This window comes from Scylla paramamosain, chromosome 7 (genome assembly GCF_035594125.1).
Source record: "Scylla paramamosain isolate STU-SP2022 chromosome 7, ASM3559412v1, whole genome shotgun sequence".
Lineage (NCBI taxonomy): Eukaryota > Metazoa > Arthropoda > Malacostraca > Decapoda > Portunidae > Scylla > Scylla paramamosain.
Window position 1 is genome coordinate 30963116 of NC_087157.1, and position 22877 is coordinate 30985992.

Consider the following 22877-nt stretch of genomic DNA (forward strand, 5'->3'; position numbering starts at 1 on the left):
CGAATCCCTCTTTGGAAACTTAATCCTTTTGATGCTCCTCGGCGCTGTCAAGTTTACTATTCACCTGATTCCAAAAACTGCCAACACCATCAATAGAGAAACTGAAAACACATTTACGTATAGAAAGGACAGTGAATGAAGTGAATGCAGGATTCACTGAATTGCGGCCGTGTCTGCCAGTAGCCTGGATCGCCTCACGCCCCGAGCTAAGCGTCTTTGCGTGTACCTAAAGATGCTTCGAGTAGTCTTTCAGGTATGGACGTCATCCTCAGTCCCCCGAGCCCCGGGAATGGCTTATAAATGGGTTTTCATAAATCTCCATAATGGTTATATTTCCTGAAATGTTGTGATAGCTCAAGAGTATCTGCTGAGGGCGCCTCGGATTGGACGATGTCTTTCCAAGGCGACATGAAAATGTTGAATTGGTTTGAAATGCTGATTTTTTTTTTCATTCACAGTTTACAGAATTGGTATAAGTGTAGTCAGAGCAGTGTAATCATCGTTATGAGAAAATGTCGTCTTTCAATATAAATGAGATGTTCCGAAACCACACAACAAAACCTTGCTTCACACTTACGTACAGGCCTGTGTTCATCAGGGTTATTGGACGGCTCAACGAAAGTAAAGAAATTTGCTTCCCACTGTTATTAACATAACTTGAGAGAGAGAGAGAGAGAGAGAGAGAGAGAGAGAGAGAGAGAGAGAGAGAGAGAGAGAGAGAGATCGTGTGTGTGTCTGTGTGTGTGTGTGTGTGTGTGTGTGTATTGTATACTCGTACTCAGTCAGTCCTTGGCCATGCACCAAACCCTGTCTGTGTCCAGTGAGCGGTCGCGTTACATACGGGGCTGGTGGTGCATAGTGTGGCCGTGGCGGGCGTTCTGCTGCCGTTGGTCCTGCATTGGCGGTAACACTCCCGAGTCCTGGTGCGGGAAGGAGCGACGGGGACAGGGGGCGGGGTGAACAAGGTTCACACAGGGGCCGGGGGTTGGGGCGAGTGTTGCATCACTTCGTATGTTATTGTGTAAATTAATACCCTAAGTGTTAGGTGAGCAAAGTGAGGTGCGTGCCCTTGCTCTCCATCATAAACCTTTCCACCTCGCATTACCAGTGTTTCGATATACACAGTTCATTATTGTTATATTAACAACGCATGATATCAGTATATTGTTTGTGAATGCATTGAACTGTTCACCAGATACTCCCGTGATAATATTACTGTAGAAGGACTTCCAGGATGGAGTTTACACAGGAAAGGCAGTGGATAGAAGGAACTCTATTTCATAATAACTGCCTCCACTCACCCGGCTCGTTGCCTGCTCTGTGTTATGCTGCGTCCAGATGTGGCTTGTAAAATCATTACTGCAGACGCATCTTACTATACACTTACAGTGAAAAAATGCCTCTATTTGTATGTTAGATAAGACTGTCGTATTCATTACTTCTAATTATCTCCTCCATAAAACAGGTGTGTATGTGTGTGTGTGTGTGTGTATTATATATATATATATATATATATATATATATATATATATATATATATATATATATATATATATATATATATATATATATATATATATATATATATATATATATATATATATATACACACACACAATTAGTCATGCATATCCTTTGATTGTATACCATGCAGAGCTTACTACGTAAAAGCGCTTGTGTGTTGCGTGCACACAGACGCAAACGTACACGTGGATGGCAGTAAGCTCTACACAGAACAAAATAAAAAGAAATACAAATTAAAAGCCAAAAAGAGTAATACAAAAGGAAAGCGTCCACACGTATACGTTCTGAGAACAATATGTATATACAGTAATACTGGATGTAGCATTTCGTCCCAACAGAAAAAAAAGTAGAGGAGAAATTCCTGTTTGCGTGAAGACAGATCGGTAACTAAATATAATCACGTGGTCTTAAATATTTTTCCTTACCAAAGTCCTGAAAACATTAATTTTAGGAGTGTCCAAAAGGGAAAGACAGAGAATAATGTTTGGGGTTACACGTACTAGAGCTAAGAAGAGAATATCATGAACTACGAGGTGAACCGTAGTTGGGACGTCTTGGCTAAGAGTAAAAGAAAGAAGTAGATACGCGTTGATCAAGTGATAGATGGACAGTTTGAGTAACGGAACGACAACCTAATAATGGTAAAAAGAAGGCAAGGCAGACAAAACAAAATGCAAAGAGGAGTGAGGCCTTTGTCCTACACAAGACGCGGGGTGTGTGTGTGTGTGTGTGTGTGTGTGTGTGTGTGTGTGTGTGTGTGTTTAAGAAAAAGTGTTTAAAAAAAAGTTTGAATCTGCGTGTTCGAAGCAAAAGTTAATATAATCATATTTTTCTACATAATTTCTGTCAAGTTTACTTTCTGTGCAGCTCATTAGTAGGAATGAGATGACTTATCAAACACATTCCCTGAAGGGTAATGACAAGCGCTGCAATGGCTATATATTCACTGCATTAAGGAGACTTGTATTGTGAACGAAGACAGAAAAATCTCTTTCTAACGTATCATTTTGCCATTGTACTCCTGCAAATAATCACTCAAGTGACAAACGTGTATCGAGTCGTGCACAGCCAGTAAATCCAGGCTGGTGCAGTGTTGTGTCCCTCGGTGCCCCGCAGTGAGGAGGTGTGAGGGGAACCTTTTACGGATTGCGGGGTTTATTGCTGGGCTGCCTGTGCCGCCACGCCAAGGTGACCGCCGAGGGAGATCACTTACCGACACGCTGCCTCACATTTTTCAGGACTTTGGCATTCATGTTATTGAAGAGTTTCGTCTTTCAGCGATATTCATGTTCATTTCTCTTTTCCTTTTCGTTTTTCCCCTTTTCCTTTTATTATATTTTATTAGATATATGTTTTTTTTTTTTTTTTTACCTGACCTTTGATGTTCGAGAAAGAAAGTGGTTTGGTTGCTCGCATGAGGTGGTGAAAACAAACTTGTTGAGATAAAGATGCATGAAGTATCAAACATTTATCAGATAACGTCCAATACTCATGTGGTTTCTATAATACTGATTAATTTTTACCTGCACGTCTCTGAGCGTAGCATGTAGTTCTTGCACTGCATTCACTGGACGTGGTATTTGTAGCGACGGCGTGGTAGCGATGAGTGTGTTGAAGCTGTTGCCTCGTGACTCTGTTGAAAAAAATAAATTACTCACATAGCGAACCATGGAAGAATTGTGAGAAGAGAGGGGAAAACTGGCGCCTGTGTGGTTGTTCCATTGTGACACACACACACACACACACACACACACACACACACACACACACACACACACACACACACACACAGAGAGTAAATCCATTGGAGTCTTTTTATACTTTTCTTTGTGTGGTAAAAGACAAAAGATAAATTTCCTCTTTATGTTTCTTTCTTTTCATTCCCTTTTTGTCTTTCCGAGTCTCCGCTTATGCGTGTAGAAACTTTTGCATTAGTTTGTAAACCTGGCCAAGGAAATGATCATCCAGTCCCTTTGTACTCCAGACAAGAATGTTACCCTCTCAGGAATGGATGAAGCACCGCGCGCTGCATGGCTGCCTGTATTACATCGTGCCCTCCTTCATTGTTACCTGTGTTAAACCTTTTTGTGCTTCCTTGACCTGTATTATATCTTCTCGTGCATTTTTCCGTGCTGCATGGCTACCTGTATTGCATCTTTCCCTGCTTCACCAGTACCTGTATTTCACTTTTTCGTGCTTCAATATTAAGCAACCTTCATTACGTCTTTCAGTGCTTCATTTGTACATGCATTTCACCTTTTCGTGTTTCATGTTACTGTGTTAAACCTTCCCGTGCATCATCATGGCCTCTTGTAATACACTTTTATGTGCTTTATGGCTACCTGTACCACACCTTTACGCGCCTCACTGCTATCTGCACAGCACCTCTCCCTGAAACATGTGCGCCGCGGTAAATCGTCACTGGCTCACCAATGCCCAAGTCCTGCCGTGTCACCGCCCCGTGTCCGCTGCCTGGACCATCACACGGATCCCCGGCGGCACGGGCACTCACAATGGCAGCCTCGTATCTTGTGTGTGCAGCGCCGCCGCCCGCCAGACCCGCCTGTGTTGAGTGAAGCGTTTTTTTCCCTTAATCATATATTTATTCACATTACTCTTTTAAATTGTCGGCTTTAAGCTTTTCGGCGCGCAGTAAAGGCGGGTCGCGCACGGGTGTGGCCGGCCCGGCTTACAGAAATAAGGGTTAATGTGTTATGTACGTACGGATGAATTTAACATTGCAAGGTGATATTATACGTTTTTTATATACATATTTTTTTTTTTCTCTCTCCTTTTTTTTTTTTTTTAGCTCGGGTCTCATGCACAAATATGTATATCATTTTGCATGTAATAAATAATTTCCGCATTTCCATTTTTCATATTTTGTATCTTTTTTTTTCTTTTTTTTTTTTCTGTACCGTTGTGTCAGTAAGCGATGATCAAAGCCATCACGACCCGCCCCTCACCCGCCACACCCACGCACCACCACCGCCACCACTACCATCACCACCACCACCACCACCACCACCACCACTAATATCACTACCATCACGACATTAGCCGTCCATTCACCATCACTGCCTTTCACCACCGCACCTAGTCACTCACCATCTGCGACCAGCACCACCACTCATTACCACTGTCATCACCACCACTTACAACATTGTCCTAACCCTAACCACCATCCCCGCTACAACACCGCCGGACAGACTCCTATGCGCCGCCACCACCATCACCACCACCACCACCACTACCACCGCTGCCGCCTCTCCGCCGCGCGAAAACTCTGTCCCGTCCCGTTATGTGTCCAGGGGAATATTGTTTCACTAAAAGCATTCACATTGCCTCCGCCTCTAAATCAGATTATAAACTATTCCACTTACTGGATGAGAGCAGGTCGCAAAAAGTCCCATTACACGCCAAAGTTACCAGCTGCATCCTGTCGTAGAGTGTCAGTGGTGCCGTGCTGTTCCTCTCTCTCTCTCTCTCTCTCTCTCTCTCTCTCTCTCTCTCTCTCTCTCTCTCTCTCTCTCTCTCTCTCTCTCTCTCTCTCTCTCTCTCTCTCTCAGTAGTGCCGGGCTGTTTCTCTCTCTCTCTCTCTCTCTCTCTCTCTCTCTCTCTCTCTCTCTCTCTCTCTCTCTCTCTCTCTCTCTCTCTCTCTCTCTCTCTCTCTCTCTCTCTCTCTCTCTCTCTCTCTCTCTCTCTCTCTCTCTCTCTCTCTCTCATCATGGTTCCTCCTCCCTCCCTCAGGTTCCAGAGAAGTACGTGACGCCCATGGACGACAGCCACTCCCTGGACGGCATGGTAGAGGCGCGCCGAGTGCTGCAGTTTGTGGTGGGGCCTCAGCACTTCGTGAACGGCCAGATGAAGCTGCGCTGCTCCGCCAGTATCTCCACCCTGTACTACAAGACGCAGCAGCACAGCGTGGACGGCCATCACCCCTATAACGTGCCCGTCATGGAGTCCCGCGACCATTCCGCTATGGCAGGTATGAAACAATGTATCCCTCTACGCCGCACTTCTGCAAACGTCATTTTATTTTCCTTCCCGTGTTATTATACTCTCTGCTGCCTTCCTGCTGATCTGTAGGTGTGATCAGTAACCCTTTTGGTTCATCTGATCAGTCCATTAATGCTTGGTCACTCCCCACCCACAGGAGCAGACAAAGCACGCCTCCCCGGCAGCGGCTGTCATTTGGCGGTGCTGGTGCTGGTGACGCTTACTGTGGGCACTCTGCTGCAGGCTACCCTCAGCTGACTCTTCAGCGCTCCTCACCACCTTAATTCATAAACTTTTGTCTGGGAGAAGCAACAGCACGCATGCTTGGGATAGTCGACACTGAATATTTACTCACGAGGCTCAAAATTATGTCGTAAGTCGTCAGTGTGGAAGAAGGCGCCGATCCCATGAGAAGAGGAAGAGCCGCGTGCGGGGTAGCGAGGCTGGCGCCGCGACCCCTGGTCGGACGCAGCCAGGTCATCTCACAGCAGTTCGGCCTAATCATTCGTGGCGGTGGATGGCGTGGCATTCTTGAAGAATATCATGTTACACCACTGAACTACCATAAAAAAAACATTTTATAAGTATTTATGTACTACTTGTCCAGCGTAAGGGTGAGTTACATTAACTACTTCCAGGTTCTGTGTTTGTATGTGCTGAACAAACGTGATATTTGCTCCATGTGTTTAGGGAGTGTCTACAGGTGTACCAGAATGTTGTGGTGCAGGTGCTCACTGCAGCACTGCAGCACTCTTGACAAACCAAAGACTGTGAAGCTGTTCATTATTAAGATGGTGCGTGTCGCTGGGGACTGATTTCAGTGATTTAATTTTGTGCACATAGACATTTACTACTTCATAATGACCATATATACATATATATACTCTACGTATATATTTTATATAATGTTATAATGTATTGTACTGGTGAGTATATATATGTATGGGAAACATGCTTTAGCTCTACATGGTAGCGACAGCTTTCCTTCCTTTTAGGTGTCCCGTTCAGGTGTGTGCGCCGCGAGGGGCAGAAAGGTGTGGACAGGTGCAGGTAGCACGGTGATGGTGTGAAGAGAGGAAGGTGAGGGAAGCGATGGGGACGGGAGGCTGCGGGGTGTGATGTGCGGGGTGAGGCAGAGGCGGCCACCAGTGAGGAGTGTTGACCAGTCAGCTGTGTTGAGTCATTATCCACCTCCAGTTCCGGAGAAGCAGACATGTATAATTTTTAAGAATTCTATGTTAATGGAAAATGTTATCTATAGTTTAAAATGTTGCTAAGAGTAAAGCCAGTGATGATATCTTGCATTGAGATGTTCTTGTAACCTTTTAGCTGTAAGTATTATTATCATGATTATTATTATGATTATTATTATTATCATCATCATCGTGATTAAAGCATAATTAACATGTTTGCAAATGGACACAATCTATATGTTCTACATCGATATGTATATACAATTTTAATGTTCAGATTTTTATGTATAAATATAATATATATCATAAAATAATTGTAATTTTTTTTATGAGACTGGATGCGTGATTTGATACTTCTGGTTATAACACACGCAGGCACACAAACACATTCATGCATTCGTGGTGTGGGTTGTTACAAGTATTTATCTCTCGCTCATGCTGCATCACTGTGGGAGTCTCCTCAGTGACGCGTCTGCAGTGGAGATTTCTCGGCGCTGCTATGCGAGTCCCTGCCAGCAAGTGTTTAATGTTTGAATGAAATGAGAACAAGTGCATGTTCTGGGTACTGTAGAGATAGTTAGCCCTGGTGCTGGTGGTGGTGATCCTTAACACACCATAGGATACTAATTCCAGGCTAGGCAAGGTGGTATGAGAATAGAGGTTGGTCACAGTGGGGAGTATTTCTGATATAGCATAATTGGGAAATAGCAATACTGCATGGCTCAGGAGCATGGCTGTGACTGCAGGTGCTTCAAATGTCACAGTGAAGAGTAACACAATGGTGAGAGGCGAGGGTATGGCTGTATGAATTGTGGGTGCATGAAGGGCAAGTGCTGGGAGGCTGTGGATGAGGAGGTGCAGGCGCTCTGTCAGGATGCCGCAGTAGAAAAGGGGGATATAAAGGTTTCATAACAGGACTGTGGTGGTGGGGTGGCAGGGTGTGTGAACTGGCGGCGTGTGATGATGGGGGAAGCACGGCGGGATCTTCGGGAGGGGTGGCGAGATGTGAAGGTGTGCGGTGTGTGGTAGGGACGGCTCGGATACTACAGGTCTTATTCATGACTTGTTATCGTTACATAATCTATAACCTCAATCCAACAAGAGCAGCCGTCACTCAGGGTGGGGCGTGTCGGGAGCGGTGGCACCACACACATGACACTGTACCGCACATTATGCAACACACACATGGTCATAAATCAATCTGCTCTCCCACCCTCCCGAGCCAACAAAGAGACCCTATTTCTCCCATAGCACCACGACCAGGACACACTTCGCTCGAATGTACTTGATTAAGACTGTATTGTTGTTTAAACACACACACACACACACATGCACACACACACACACACACACACACACACACACACACACGGGACCTACTGGAGTTATCAGACACTTCCAGAACAAAATACTGTTCCACAGTAATAGTAGGCTTTGTGTACACAAAATTCTGCGCACGTTGAATCTTTGGTAATTTCAAATTTTGGTGGTTAGTTACCTGAAGAAAACAATGTGTAGAATAAAGCAAATTTCATGGAAAGTCACGCGGAAGGGCCGCGGGTCTCGGGACTCGCCACCAGCTGCACTGCGGCGTGATGCCGCTTCATGCTATATTCGTACACCTGAGTGTGCTCACACCCATCAATTACAGACAGGTAAGTCCAGCTGTTCTCGGAAGTAACTCAGCAGGGAGCCTTTAAACCACTATGAGGATAAAATAGCTGAACCGGCAGCGCAGCACTGTCTGAAATGCATCTCATGATGCTCGAACTAAATAGATTTTTCACTTTCGTTTTCTACTGAAGTTACAGTAACTGGCATTCGTCATCTTTCGGTAACCACAAACTTGTTGCAAGAGTTAAGGACACTGGTGGCGCAGGAGACTGCTCTTGTAAAAACCAGTTAGCTTATTACTCCATTTACTGTTTCGAGAAGGTAAAAATGAGACCGAAACTGCAGAGCGAATGAAGCATCGTTTCTCAGTAGAGGTAAACGGATCAAATGGAGTGGACGTGTTTTGCGACGCAGCGTATTGTGGCGAGGTACAGATTCCTACAGAACCGGCTGGAGGATGCCAAGTAGGTCACAGAATCGTATGAGAGAAAGAGAGAGTTTTGATGAGGATCGCCGTAGTGAAGCCAGACGGCGCATGAGCCACGCAGGAGTTACCATACACTACTGATAATTCGTTGCCACTACCTAATGGCTGACGGCACTCCACACACGGGCCACTTTATCGTGACGGGCTGGCACTGCCACACATAAGCTGTTCCAGCATAGATGTCGGGAAAGTGGGATGTGTTGCTATTCATTCCTCCAGAATAAAGAAATGTGTTAAGTAGTAAAGGACGGCAAGTAGCCTATTATTCATTAATGTTTACGATAATTCCATTTTACTTTGCTATTGAACAGTGACATGATAAAGTCTACTTACTGTAGCGTACTATATCATCATGTCTGTAAAAGGTTTAGACAACGCCCTCCTATAGTTAACTCTCAAATCCGCGTTGAAATCAGAGGTGCCTCCCAGATCTTAAGTCCACAAATTGTAAGGTACGGCTCGTTTCACACGCTGAGCCCTGGAACAGTTCCAATGCGCCTCAGAAAGTAGTTCATATGTAGGTAAAATATAAAAAGCCGTTTTTTCTTTTTGTCCGTACGTAACCTCAGTTTGTTCATCGTATCTAAATTATTGAGCTGTAAATATTTTAGTATGAGCATTTTATTATAAGGCACATTTTATATGGGAGATATATAAACCTCACTACGAGTGTATTGTTCCGCGCAGCTCCGTTGCGGCAGCGGCAGTCAGGCAGCTACCCACAGTTTAAATGGCAGGCGAGTGTAGTGGGCGCAAATTTAAATACCTGAATTTTATGGAGCAATTTTTTTTTTTTTTTTTTTAAGCAAGACGATTTGGGTGTACATTTCCTAAGAACGCATGGTGTTTTGCTGAAATCAGTCGAGTGCTGAACAATTGGTGGTGCCAGTGCTCTTTAAGGATAAGGAAGAGGAGGTAGAGGAGGTCGACCAACCACAACCTGGACATTCCACTTCCTATTAAGGTATACGTTTAGGTTAGGTTGGGTTAGTGTCCTTAAGGTCCAAGGTGAGCGAAGCTCCCGCCTCTCGTTAGGTTGGGTTAGATGATGTTAGGTTAGGTTATTGTTCTTATGAGAGGGATCGCCTCCACGGTTAGGTTAAGTAAGGCTAGATTATATTAGGTAGTGTCCTTAAGGGGTGGCCCAGGGAGTGTTAGGTAAAATTAGGTTTTAGGCTTGAAATTTCCTCAGTTTTCAAAATATGCGTCTCATTTTTAGATTTTTTTCAAGAATATCCAGATTTGGCCTAATTTGGCTTCCCCCAACCAAAAACTTGGCTTTCCGCTTTTTCTGATTCCCCACAGCTCCCCCAAGCTTGTTGGGGAAAGGGGAGGAGTTATATGACAAGGAGTTATTGTAAATTTTTACCTTCATTTGAAAAAGATCGACTTGAGGCACATATGCAATCCTTTATCTTAATTAATAAAGTTTTTGGTAGAAACACAAAACCGATGTATCAAACATTTCAAAACGAGATGGGAATGAGTCGGCAAAGGATCGCCTAGTGGCAGTGTTATGTCCGCTTGTCCTCTTACAGCAAGATTACTGTGCTCGAGTCCATGACACCGAGTATAGCATATCCAGCATCGTGCATCATACTTTATCAACTCACTCGATCACCAACATAACCACCACCAGCTTCACCGTCATACCATTGCCAGTGTTCCCGCTTTTACCGTTATCCCCTCCACTCATAGCAGTAGTTGCAGTCCCACCCTCACCACAGTCACCACCGCTATCACGGCACCCCCATCGTGAGTACTACACCATAACCACTCCGCCACACCATAGCTTCACTATACATACCCACACCATACATACCATACATGCCCACACCATTACCACCACACCACCGCTAGCACAACACCGTCACCACCAGTGCCACACCACCGCCACCACCACCATCATATCTAGTAGGTAAATAAATACCAGAATAGGCCAGCACACTCTTTTTGCACCAGAGCGATGGTTATAGGAAACTGCATATTGACCTGCAGGTGAATGAACGCTGTAGTCGGAAAGAAAAACATGAATACAACACATAAAAGTCTAAAGGAAAAATATCCAAAAGAGAAACGTTATTTGAAATGGTTTCCTGGATAGTCTGTTAAGGGTAAATTATTTGATTTAGCATTTACACTGAATAGAAGTATATTGTAATGAACTGAGTAATGAAACACGACAATAAGAAACTACACTGAAGCTTTTCGATCACTTACATGACATATCTATTATGTACAGTCGCGGTCATAGGTTATGTACTGCTTCGTCGTCTTGATGAAACATAACCAGCTCAGATTCGAAGGTCTGAACCCTCCCCTCTCGCCGGCACCTCGCACTCTTCTCTTCACGACGCACCATTGTTCAAATTTTCTATACGATTCATCATGGCGACGAATCAGGACACCGAGACTATACGTACACCACTACAAACAACGACACTTAAATAAACAAACAACAATATCATCATGAACATTACCACCACCACCACCACCACCACCCTAAGCACCACATCACTGCCATCATAAGCACCGTCACCACACTACTGCATCAGCAATAACCATCCAATCACCATCATCACCACCTTTATCTCAACTATCAAGAATAATAATTTAATCATAACCACCACTGCAACAATCATCAGCAATAGCATCATGTATAAAAAGAAGCAATTTATATCAATGCCACCACCACCACCACGACCGTCACCACCACGACCATCACCATTACCACTCGTTTCCTGTTTTAGTAAGTCACTCATTCAGCCAGCCAGCCAGTCAGTCAGTCAGTCATTCAGTCAGTCAGTCTGCAAGATCATTTCAAATCTGCAGTGACAAGTTTAATGAAAATGGCCATGTCGTATACATACATAAGTAAGTGTCAATTCAATCAAATAGCTGTCACAAACACGTGATTAGGAAATGCAACTCAGACTATTACGCTGCCATCATTATTACCACCACCACCACCACCAGCCTTTATAGCTCCACAGCAGCACACGCCTCCCCAGCCTTCGGCTGTCATCCCATTCAGTCGCCCGTCTGTATCACTTCCGTCTGCTTTACCTTATCATGGTGAAGAGGCGCGAGAGGTGTGCGTGTTACAGTGAGCAGTGTAGCTAAACCAGACATGAGCAGCCGCACTAGACAGGCTAAATGAAATGAACGAGACGGAAGGTGCTCACTGGCCAGACGCTTCTGGCCAGCATGGAATAGTATCTGGCTTAACCCTCTCATCAGATACGTAGTCTTATCTCACTCTCTTAGGGCCAAAAGGTGTTCTGATGTTTCCTTTGTATTGTGTTCCCATGCAACCCATGACGGCTATAGACCATTACACAGTACCATAAACCAAATCAAATGATTAAGGTCCCCGATTTTCAGCTTAGTGCTCCTGAACAATACAATGCAGCAGTAAGCGAGGTGAATAATTTTCAAAAGTTGGCTTTGTAGTCTCTCTCTCTCTCTCTCTCTCTCTCTCTCTCTCTCTCTCTCTCTCTCTCTCTCTCCTCTCTCTCTCTCTCTCTCTCTCTCTTCTCTCTCTCTCTCTCTCTCTCTCTCTCTCTCTCTCTCTCCTCTCTCTCTCTCTCTCTCTCTCTCTCTCTCTCTCTCTCTCTCTCTCTCTCTCTCTCTCTCTCTCTCTCTCCTCTCTCTCTCTCTCTCTCTCTCTCTCTGTGTGTGTGTGTGTGTCACCGTTCCCTGACGGAGAGCTCAGGGCGCATAGTGACCGATCTTTGGGCACGACTGAGGCCACTCACACACTTTCGCATCAGCTCACATAATGGATACGAAATCAGTACAACTGTGACACAAGCAAAATTCTCAGGGTCAGTAATCAGGACAGGACAAGAAATAATACGTTCAAGCTTGATTAAATTAGATTTAAAAAGAGATAGGAAGTAATTGGTTCTCAAACAGTTGTAGATGAAGAGAATAGACTTAGTAATCAGGTTCTTAGTGACAAGTCATTAGGTAGCTTTAAAAAGAGAATTGAGAAAATTATGCATGGAGGATAATATGGGGAAATACGTAGGTGTGTTTTATACAGGGGCTGCCACGTGTAGGCCAGGTGGTTTTCTGTACCTTCCCTTATTTTCTGATGCGCTTGTGGTCTAAGGATCATGCAACATTTGAAAGTCAGCTCATGGATTGTTTTGTATAGGAACGACAGCTATTATGCACAGAATAAAAAAGGAATACAGCAGCATCACCAATAACCCAGCAATTAACTTTTAACCTAAAACTTCTGAAACTTTGCTCTGATAAAATTTAATAATTAATTTCGAAATTAAAGTACAACTGCTTGTCTAATTTGCTCTTGAAAGTAATAGCGAAGTGTTATACTACTGAGGACATTGCAGATTTCCAGACATGCAAGGCGCAGGTGATGAAGTTGTGTGGGTTTGTTTAAAAAAAAGTCTTGTCTCTTAAAACTGTTACGTGTTCTGGCAATGTTTGATTGACTGTGAAATATGTTCCAATTATAAGTAAAATAATGAAGCCAAGTATGGACAGGAAATAACTTGAGTCTTTTAATGTTTACACAGCATTCTAAGTCAGTGTGAGTCCTTTTAAAAGATCATCCTCCCGAAGACTTATCATGCATTCTCAGCCCATATACATTGATGTAGATCTTGGTATATAGACGCATAAGTGACGATCATCTCAAAATAATCAGAATTAGAACTTACAGCATCCTTACTTCATTGCGATGATCACAGCAGGAGATTATAAAATTGAAATACTCGCCTCGCAAATTCTGATAATTATGCATACATGATATTAATATTTGCTGCATATTGTCACAACAAAAATCTGAATTCTGACGCTCACTGGAATAATTAATGAACAAACAACAGTGAAATTACCTATTTGCAAGATGTCGTGTGTCGTGATTCTAGTCGCCGGTGGAGTCTAAGCTTGTCATATCTAAATTACGTCATCTCCACCATTAATATTTCCCCCGTAACATGAAATGAAAAAGGTTAAACGTTCAGTTGCTGGAAACTTTTGTATTATTCCACTATAACCAATTAAAAAAAAATGTATGTGTTCTTTTTTGAATGGAAAACAAGTAAACATTTATTATGATTGTTCGTTCTTGCATGAAAAAGAGCGGCTATAGAGTTATTGTCCTGCAGCACAAAACCACACCGTCGACTAAGAAAAAGAAAAAAGAAATAATGCATATTGTAATGGAAAAGATACTAGACTCTGAAAAGGAGTAAGTTGTGAAAAAAAATTGAGTAATATTGCTTATACCGTTGAGGGATCTTCACAGCCACGAATTCTTAAACGTTTTGGCGCTGTAAGTAAACTGCTTTTTAACTTGCTGCAGAGGAAGTTACTGAGGTTTTCAGCTTTTTTATGATTATAGCGATAAATGAACAAAGGATTCTGCACCACCCATAGGTAAAACACCCATGAAAACCTAATTGATCATCTCTCTGGCGTTTGAAATTAGTCCTTATGAGAACCCCATAGTGTTTAAGAATACGGGGAATAGAAAATGGAGGGCAAGAAAGCAGCAGGCTGTTGGCGATATACTACACTTTGACTATGAAATACGAAGTAAGAGACGAGGATATTAAAGGAGAAGACTTGCCTCCCTAGACATTGACATCCCCAAAACTAAATTGGGATCCGTTTCAGATTCTTCTTTTGTCAATTTTTCTTCATCTTTTATGGAGGGAAGGAAGGGGAGCGGAAAAATACTTAGTTTCCCCTCCCCCTTTTTGTTCCCTTTTCTGAACACTGTGCGTATGTAAAAAAACAAAAAAAGTATAATATATAATTTTTTTTTCTTGTGTTTTTTTTATAGATTTATTTCCTTTTTTGAAACATTATATATATATATATATATATATATATATATATAAATATATATATATATATATATATATATATATATATATATATATATATATATATATATATATATATATGAATCATTCCCTCTGTCGCAAGGGAATAGTGGGCACGGAAACTGAGTGTGAATAAAGAGAAACAAGAAAATTTCAGTCCGGCACGACCAGGACAAGCCGAGGTGGTGTTGAAAGAGAGGAAATAAAGACGTGCCAGATAAAATTTTTACTCGGTATTTTCTTTGAGATCAGGAGGTGTAATATAATGACTTCAAAACATATCCAGTTACCTCTTTGATCCCCTGCCGGTGTGACGGTAAAGAAAATAATAAAATAAGATGAAAATAAAAAAAAAGAAGGGGGATCAAGTGTCTGTAAAGGTGTTATTCAATCTATACCACACACACACACACACACACACACACACACACACACACACACACACACACACACACAAAGAAAGATGAAAAGAAAGAACAAACGAACAAAACACACACAAATATCTTGCAAAGTCTATTCAAATTTAAACACACGAGAGAGTGAAAAATAAATCTAAAAAAAACTTTATTTCGAAGAATATTTCAGAAATGTTTTCATAATGCTTGGATAAGTTCCTTTCGTGGGATTGTGAGCTATCGCATCGGATATGAGGCAAAGAAAGCTGATTTTTTTAAAGTTTCTCTTATCCATTTTTTTCTTCTTGTTTGAAGTGTAATTATTCAAGAATACAAATGAGCTGCTGACATTTAATTACATAAAACATCGAGATGAATTGTGGCGGTGCGCCCTGCCGCTCCACCAGCCTGCCGAGGGACGGACGATTCCCAGGCGTAAAAGTATCTTTCTCATCTGCTGGAATTCTTTCCTTGTTGTGTTCATTATTAGGCTTGCACACAATGTTACAAAGATCCTCTTTAAATGATGAACAGAGTGCGCACTCCAGAACACACGCACCACACCCATTTGTTCGCACGCACACACACACACACACACACACACACACACACACACACACACACACACACACACACACACACAGAGAGAGAGAGAGAGAGAGAGAGAGTGTGTGTATGTGTGTGCGTGTGTGTGTGTGTGTGTGTGTGTGTGATGTGTGTGTGTTGAGAGCCGGGGGCTAGGCTTGCTGGATGGGAGAAACAGAAGCAGACCTGAAGACGGGAAAACAGACACGAGAGAAGGGACAGACAGACAGACAGACATAATGGCGGGCTGCACATTACACGCATGCAGTGGCCGGCTTCGTGTTCGTGTTGATACGGAATTGTTTTATGTGCCTGATATTCTAAATTGGTGTAACGAAAGCTCCAATTAAAAAAAAATCTCGCTTTTCTGAAACAATGAAGAATATCTGCGTGTGGTGTGCTTTTACTCGTTTTCTCTTGCTTTCATTAACAATATATATTTATGAAATGTGATCGCCAACACAACGCTATCATGCTGACCGATAAAACATAGGGACTATCTTTACTCCTATTCCTCCTCCTCTCACTCCTTCAACACACCACGGCGCCATATGACCTCGTTGTGGAGCTGAGGTATCAATCACTTCAACAATCGGTTCATTCCTCAGCCTGGAAACGCGCGCTCCATACTCACACCCCCACCACATGAACGCCGTTGTCCTCTCTCCATTTCTGTGAAACATCCTTTCCTCCCAAGCCCCCACAGACTTTCCCGGTAAGCCACGCCACAGAAATCAAAGTGGAATGGATGCAATTCTATGTAAGGCGGCTTTCTAAATATGAGAATTGAACGAGATATCGATTGCGTAAATGGTTTTCCTCTTTTTATTGCGAATTCTTTACGTCACAAATTCCACATTGGTCCGGAAATTCAAATATTTCAGTCGGAGAACAAGGTGAGGTGTGAAATAAGCTATTTTTCAAGACCCGTTTAGTTTTCCAGGTAATCTCTAATCTATAATCAGAAAACGATAGGAACAGATACTCGGAAAGGGAATCAAGTCTTAGGAAGTGGTATAATTAAAAGCGAGAGATGCTCCTTCGATGTGAGTCAGCGGCCTGCATTGATACATTATGATGCTCTTTTTACTTATTTATCGATTCATATGTTATTCTTATTCATTTGTCTATATTTATTTATTTATTTTTACATTAGGAAAACCTCTGGCCTCGGGCAACACAAAGTGGGAGAAAAATGTTCACTGAAGGTCCAATCTTTAAAGAGGGAAGCCCAAAAGCAAGTCTAAAGCTACATGAAGAAGTGTCTTGAAACATCCGTCTTGAAAGAGTTTAAGTCATGGGTCAAGGAATTATAGAAGTAGACAGGGAATTCCAGAGTTTACCAGTATAAAAAATGAAAGACAGAATTACCTGATCATTAGGGAGGTGAACATAACATGGGTAAGAGCAAGTAGTCTTGTGCAACGAGGCTGCGGAAAAGCAAGAGGCGTGCAGTTCGCATAGTCAGAAAAGCAATTAGCATGGAAGTAGTGATACAAAATACCAAGAAATACAACCTTACGATATATATATATATAGAGAGAGAGAGAGAGAGGAGAGAGAGAGAGAGAGAGAGAGAGAGAGAGGAGAGAGAGGAGAGAGAGGAGAGAGAGAGATGAGGGGAAAATGCTTTTTATTCTACCTTGTTTGAAAGAATAGCGCGAGTGGAATACTCCATATATGTGAAGCATACTCCATACATGCACAGATAAGGTCCTTGAGCAGTTAGCAGATGAGGATGATGAAAAAACTAGCGGAGACGGCTCAGAACGGCGTCTTCGTTGCCGATATATCTGCTTTTTATTAGTATTGCGTATTCTGACCACTAAACCGTCACTACTGAACATAGCCAAATGGTCATTTCAGTTCAAAAATTAAGAAAACGGCAACAAAAAGAACAGCCAGAGCGAGGTACAGCACTGCTCGTTCCCTGTTGAATAGTGAATATTGTGACTTTCAATCCGTCATTTACAAAGCTGTCTACATACCTATCATGCTTACCTCGACCCGTTGTGTCCACTACTGGGCATAGCAGATCAGGCCCTTAATTACTAAAAACTGAAACACAAGCCCCAACATGACATCACGGGTGCTGTAATTTATGCTGTCTATAAATTCGCCTCTTACATAACTTATTCTGCTTATTTTCATCAGTATTACACGTTTTCTTATTCTTGTAATGATCACAATCTAACAGTGCAGCCGGTAGTAGTTGATGGTTATACAACTATGATCTCTAGATAATATTTTCAGCTCATGAGAAGTCTCCTGACTCTCTCAAAAGTCCTCGGAGCAGTCTTGTTCTGGGGCAGTTACCATCCACAGAAATCCTGGCGGTTCCTGGCAACAGATTATGTCATGTTATTGAAGTGAACCGATACTCACTTCCTTGTTCCTGTCACGACCTCGACCTTTACCACGTTATACATCTCTTTCCGTGTGCCACCTCTGTGCTTTATTGTTTGCATGATGCATCTTATTACATGAATAAAATGGATCCATGGTAAAGGCAACGGACAACAAAAGTCTCGTACAAGTATTAGTTAACCAGTTTCTACATACATTATGCAACACACAACACATTATGAAATGGCATACGTCTTAATAACATAAAAGACACCATTTAATTTTACTATGTCAATACTTCAAGCAGAGAATAGTAAAATATATGAAATACTTTTAAAAGCAGATGTAAGTTCACATCCTCAAAAATAAGGTCGAGCAATATTTACACAAAAAATAGCTGGAAGGTTGAAGAAAGTAAATATTAAATGAAGTGTTGTGAGTAATGCAGCTCACCAGCAAAGTATTCAGTGGACAACAAGGTCTGGCGATTAGCTTTCGGGTAAATTTTCAGACACCTGTCTAACTCTTAAAGAGCGAAACTGGTATTTATTCAGTTAAGAAGAAATCACATATATATTCATCATTACCACAACATTTATTTCTTTGGGGCAATCTTACTTAATTTCCGGTTTTACAAATGAAAATGTCTTAAATATGGAATGATTTTGTACCAGAAAAAAAAATCATGTAATGTATTTAGTACACATTGTACTAATCACATAATTTATGAATTGATTATAATCTCAGAACTGTCGTTGGATATTGTACCTTGAACTTTCACCACCACATTTCCACTTAGTCTGAGGAGCCGCAGAAGTCAAAGTCTTAAGTATGGTAACACTGGACCAAAGTGGCACGAAGCGCGATGATAAAAACAACCCGGTCGCGTCTCGGGGCGACATTCAGGTGATGCATGGCACACACAAGGCGTTACTTTGATGCCACTCGTATGTAAAATTGTTTCCAAAGCTTCGTTTTCAAGTACCGTGCCATGTGCAACGCGTCGCTGTAGTGTGAAATCTCTTTGGCAGTTGCTGTTCAATACTGCATTCAGGAATATCCTTCCTTCTTCAAAGTTTTGAATCGAGAAATCTTGTGAAGATGCCACTCTTAGAAACCTCGGATGGCTCCAGCGCCTTGCCACTGCTGAAGCCCAGCGCGTGCAACTGCATACCCGGTCAGTGCTGGTGTCCCAGAAGGCAGCTTCCTTGGTCTCTTGTTATGAAACATTTTTGATTAACGACTTCCTCTTCCTCATCCCAGAAGCACAAGCCTGCGTACGTGGACTGTTCTACCACCACATATCCCCTGTGGCAACAGTGGCTATAGCACTGCTGTCAACATTTAACGGTACGTTAGAAACCATCATTTCCTGGGGGAGGACAGGGGCAGATTGATTTTGCCCAGGAAGGGCGCGGGTCATGCTGGTCTATCCGCGACAGTGAAACAAAAAGGCATAAAGCGAACGAAAATGCAACACACAAAAACCAACACAAGAAGTACAATTGTAGAAAGCCTAGAAGGGTAATATATAGCAGGTAAAGCCACAGGCGGGTTGAACGGCATCAGGCGCGTCTCCCCCACATTGAAGCACAGGTGGTCGCAAATCTGTACGTGGTCCAGTTCCTCTCATCCCCACTCCGCTTGGTTTCCTTGACGAGGTACAAAACCGTGTCCAGTGGCTCATGCATGACACCTCCGGCCTAGCAGCTCTGCTCCACAGTCGCGACAAGACTGACGGGGCGTGGCGGCCTTCTGCGCTACATACAAGATGCACAGGCAGGGCGTCCCTCACCTCGCCACACTTCGGCATCCGAGGACAGCAGCCCACCAACATTTCGCGAGGGACTCTGTCCACCCACACGAGGGGCAAGCCAAACTCTGCGTCCCTTTCGCTAGGACACAAACCCTTCCTCTTCTTCCTTCCGCGAATACACCCGACTGTGGAACTTGCTGCACCTCACTGATTCAAATACACAGTGAATGTCTGGCCGTCATCTTTTGTATATACATAAGACTATATTCAAAAAACAGTTCTGCGCGCCGCGCCTCCACTAATTTCAAAAGGCTAAAGTTGAAGTTTTTGATAGTGTATTTTGTGGTTTTATTGACAGATTAACAAGATTTATATATTATTAACAGCTGAAGTTTGAAAACCAGCCTAATCATCTCTTTGAAAATAGTCGTGGTGAGAAAGCAAAGTGTTTTTGGAATACGGCCCATTGTATTATGGTGGGCTTTTTCCTCCTTCAAGTAGAATAAGCCTGGCGTAAGGAAATTTCGGGCACTTCACCTTGGACGTTTGGCTTACTACTCTCCCAAATGTACTAATGTTTTATTTTTAAATGAGAGAGAGAGAGAGAGAGAGAGAGAAAGAGAGAGAGAGAGAGAGAGAGAGGAGAGAGAGAGAGAGAGAGAGAGGAGAGAGAAGAGAGAGAGAGAGAGAGAGGAGAGAGAGAGAGAGAGAGAGAGACGAAAGCGGAAGTTTGTTATCAGCGTGCGAGCCACACAGAAAATGAAAATTATTTCAGCACAGAAGTCGGAAATACTCTCACTCGCCCTTACTCACTCACTCTCTCCATCGGTCTGGTCGGTGGAAAATAACACCTTGGAACAACAATACATTTGCACTTAATGCCGCGGATTTAACCACGTTGAAAGAAATGGAAAGGGTAAAGTTTTTTTTCCCCCTCCTCGACTCCTCGGCACCACAGCAAATTCCGCTCGTCAGGCGCCACACAGCATAAACAGGAGGTGTTGACACTGTGAAGTTACGTATAATTCCCGACAGATTTATCAGGAACAGTATTCTTAAACGTTTCGCCGCTTTAACCTCGACCACATCTAACAGGCTCTAGTGGACGTTAAAGGGATTTCCAAAGGCATTTTCATGCTTCTAGAGATCGTTTAAAAAATGGACTCTGCGTCATTAGAGGGAAAAATATCCATGAGAGCACACACACACACACACACACACACACACACACACACACACACACACACACACACACACACACACACACACACACACACACACACACACACACACAAATAAATCTCCGCGGTCTGTAATAAGTTCCTGTGAAGGCACCAAGCATTTCAGAATACAGATCCGGATTCTAAGTAGGAATAAAGCGAAGTGGTGTGGTTTCACTGTTTGTCTCTGCTGACTTGTCTTATTCTTATTACTCTTGTTGGTGAATTAGACGTGATATCTCCCTATGAGTATGTGTTTAATGATATTCTTTGTTATATCTTTGTGATGTATGTGTTAAATTCTAGAAGCTTTACACACACACACACACACACACACACACACACACACACACACACACACACACGATGGAATAATGAGATTAGTAAGTATTAAGCAGTTTTTGTTGGTTATTATTATTATTATTATTATTATTATTGTTATTATTATTATTATTATTATTATTATTATTATTATTATTATTATTATTATTGTAATCATTATTATCATTACTATTATAACTACTGCTATTTTTTCCTCTTATTATTACATAACGGTGTTGTTGTTGTTGTTGTTGTTGTTGTTGTTGTTCCTCTCTTCTTCTTCACCTTGTTCTGCCGTACGCTTTATTTTGTACTTCATGTTCCCACCACTCCCAAAATTGCCATTCTAACTCAGCCTTATATGTAAAATTCTTCAAACATTTTCCCTTTTTTTTTCACCTTTCATCCATTTATCACTTTGCATTTACTGTTTTTTTTTTTTTAATGCACTATCGAAAGGAGGTAATTCTCTCTCTCTCTCTCTCTCTCTCTCTCTCTCTCTCTCTCTCTCTCTCTCTCTCTCTCTCTCTCTCTCTCTCTCTCTCTCTCTCTCTCTCTCTCTCTCTCTCTCTCTCTCTCTCTCTCTCTCTCTCTCTCTCTCTCTCTCTCTCTCTCTCTCTCTCTCTCTCTCTCTCTCAGTTGAGGATAGCACTAGTTCCTCGAAGCCAAACACATCACTCCACACATCTCCAGTAGTGCACCCAAAGTTTCATTCAATCCGTAACGGTACATTGGACAGCTCCTTACAGGTACGCTACTGCTCGCTCGCTCACTCCTGTTTCTTTCTTTTCTTTTCTTTTTTTTCCTTTTTTCACCTGTTCTAAATAAGGGTCCAACGTTGCTTTCCCTTGTTTTTTTTACCTCTCGGTTTTTTATTCCTTCCACTGAGCTGTCCTTTCTTCTCGTGTGGGAAAAACACGCACCACCTCCACCTCCACCTCCGCCGCCACCCCCTCCTCCTTCCCGAACACACACACACACACACACACACACACACACACACACAAACGCACACGCAAACCGCAATGGTCAAAGCGCAACAGTCAGCACTTGTTGGGAAAACAGCAAAATATTTTTTTTTCTTTTTCCTTTTTCCACAGTCTTCGTTTCTATTTTGCTTGTATGTATGTATGTGTGTGTGTATGTATGCATGTCTGCCTTTTTTATCAATCTGTTTCTCTGTTTGTCTGATAGTTTGTGTCTGTCTGTTGGTCCATCTCTCTCTCTCTCTCTCTCTCTCTCTCTCTCTCTCTCTCTCTCTCTCTCTCTCTCTCTCTCTCTCTCTCTCTCTCTCTCTCTCTCTCTCTCTCTCTCTCTCCTTCCAATCTGCAGGACAGTGTATCACTATTACGTTTCATAACTCAAACTTTTTTTTTTTTGTCTTTCTCTTTTTCGTCCTAAATTCGTGTTGAGCAGCATTCTGGCGGGGCTTGGCCAGAGGTGGTTGTGTTCCGAGTTAAGGGAAAAGAAAAAGAATTGTTGAAGCGAAAGGTCATCGGCACTCACGCAAGCCCCGACACCGGAGGTCAAAAAGGCGTCCATGTAAAGGATGGGAAAGGAAAAACGCACAAGA

The 22877-nt window shown here is 42.6% G+C and overlaps 2 protein-coding genes across 8 annotated transcripts in view; both read left to right on the forward strand.

Annotated features, from left to right (window-relative positions):
• LOC135102349 (uncharacterized) overlaps positions 1-7030 on the forward strand; it is a 158705-nt gene extending 151675 nt beyond the window's left edge. For both annotated transcript variants that reach the window (XM_064007446.1, XM_064007447.1), the window contains exons 5-6: positions 5275-5512; positions 5681-7030. In XM_064007446.1, the coding sequence (XP_063863516.1) occupies positions 5275-5512; positions 5681-5781 (339 nt within the window). In that variant the 3' untranslated portion in view covers positions 5782-7030. The remainder of the gene's footprint in view (positions 1-5274; positions 5513-5680) is intronic.
• Positions 7031-8054: 1024 nt separating this feature from the next.
• Positions 8055-22877, forward strand: part of LOC135101845 (uncharacterized) — a 116093-nt gene continuing 101270 nt past the window's right edge. For 2 of the 6 annotated variants that reach the window (XM_064006128.1, XM_064006127.1), the window contains exon 1: positions 8055-8794. In XM_064006128.1, coding sequence (XP_063862198.1) covers positions 8718-8794 — 77 coding nt within the window. In that variant the 5' untranslated portion in view covers positions 8055-8717. The remainder of the gene's footprint in view (positions 8795-22877) is intronic. The other 4 variants (XR_010269403.1, XR_010269404.1, XR_010269401.1 and 1 more) reach the window with 4 other exon arrangements.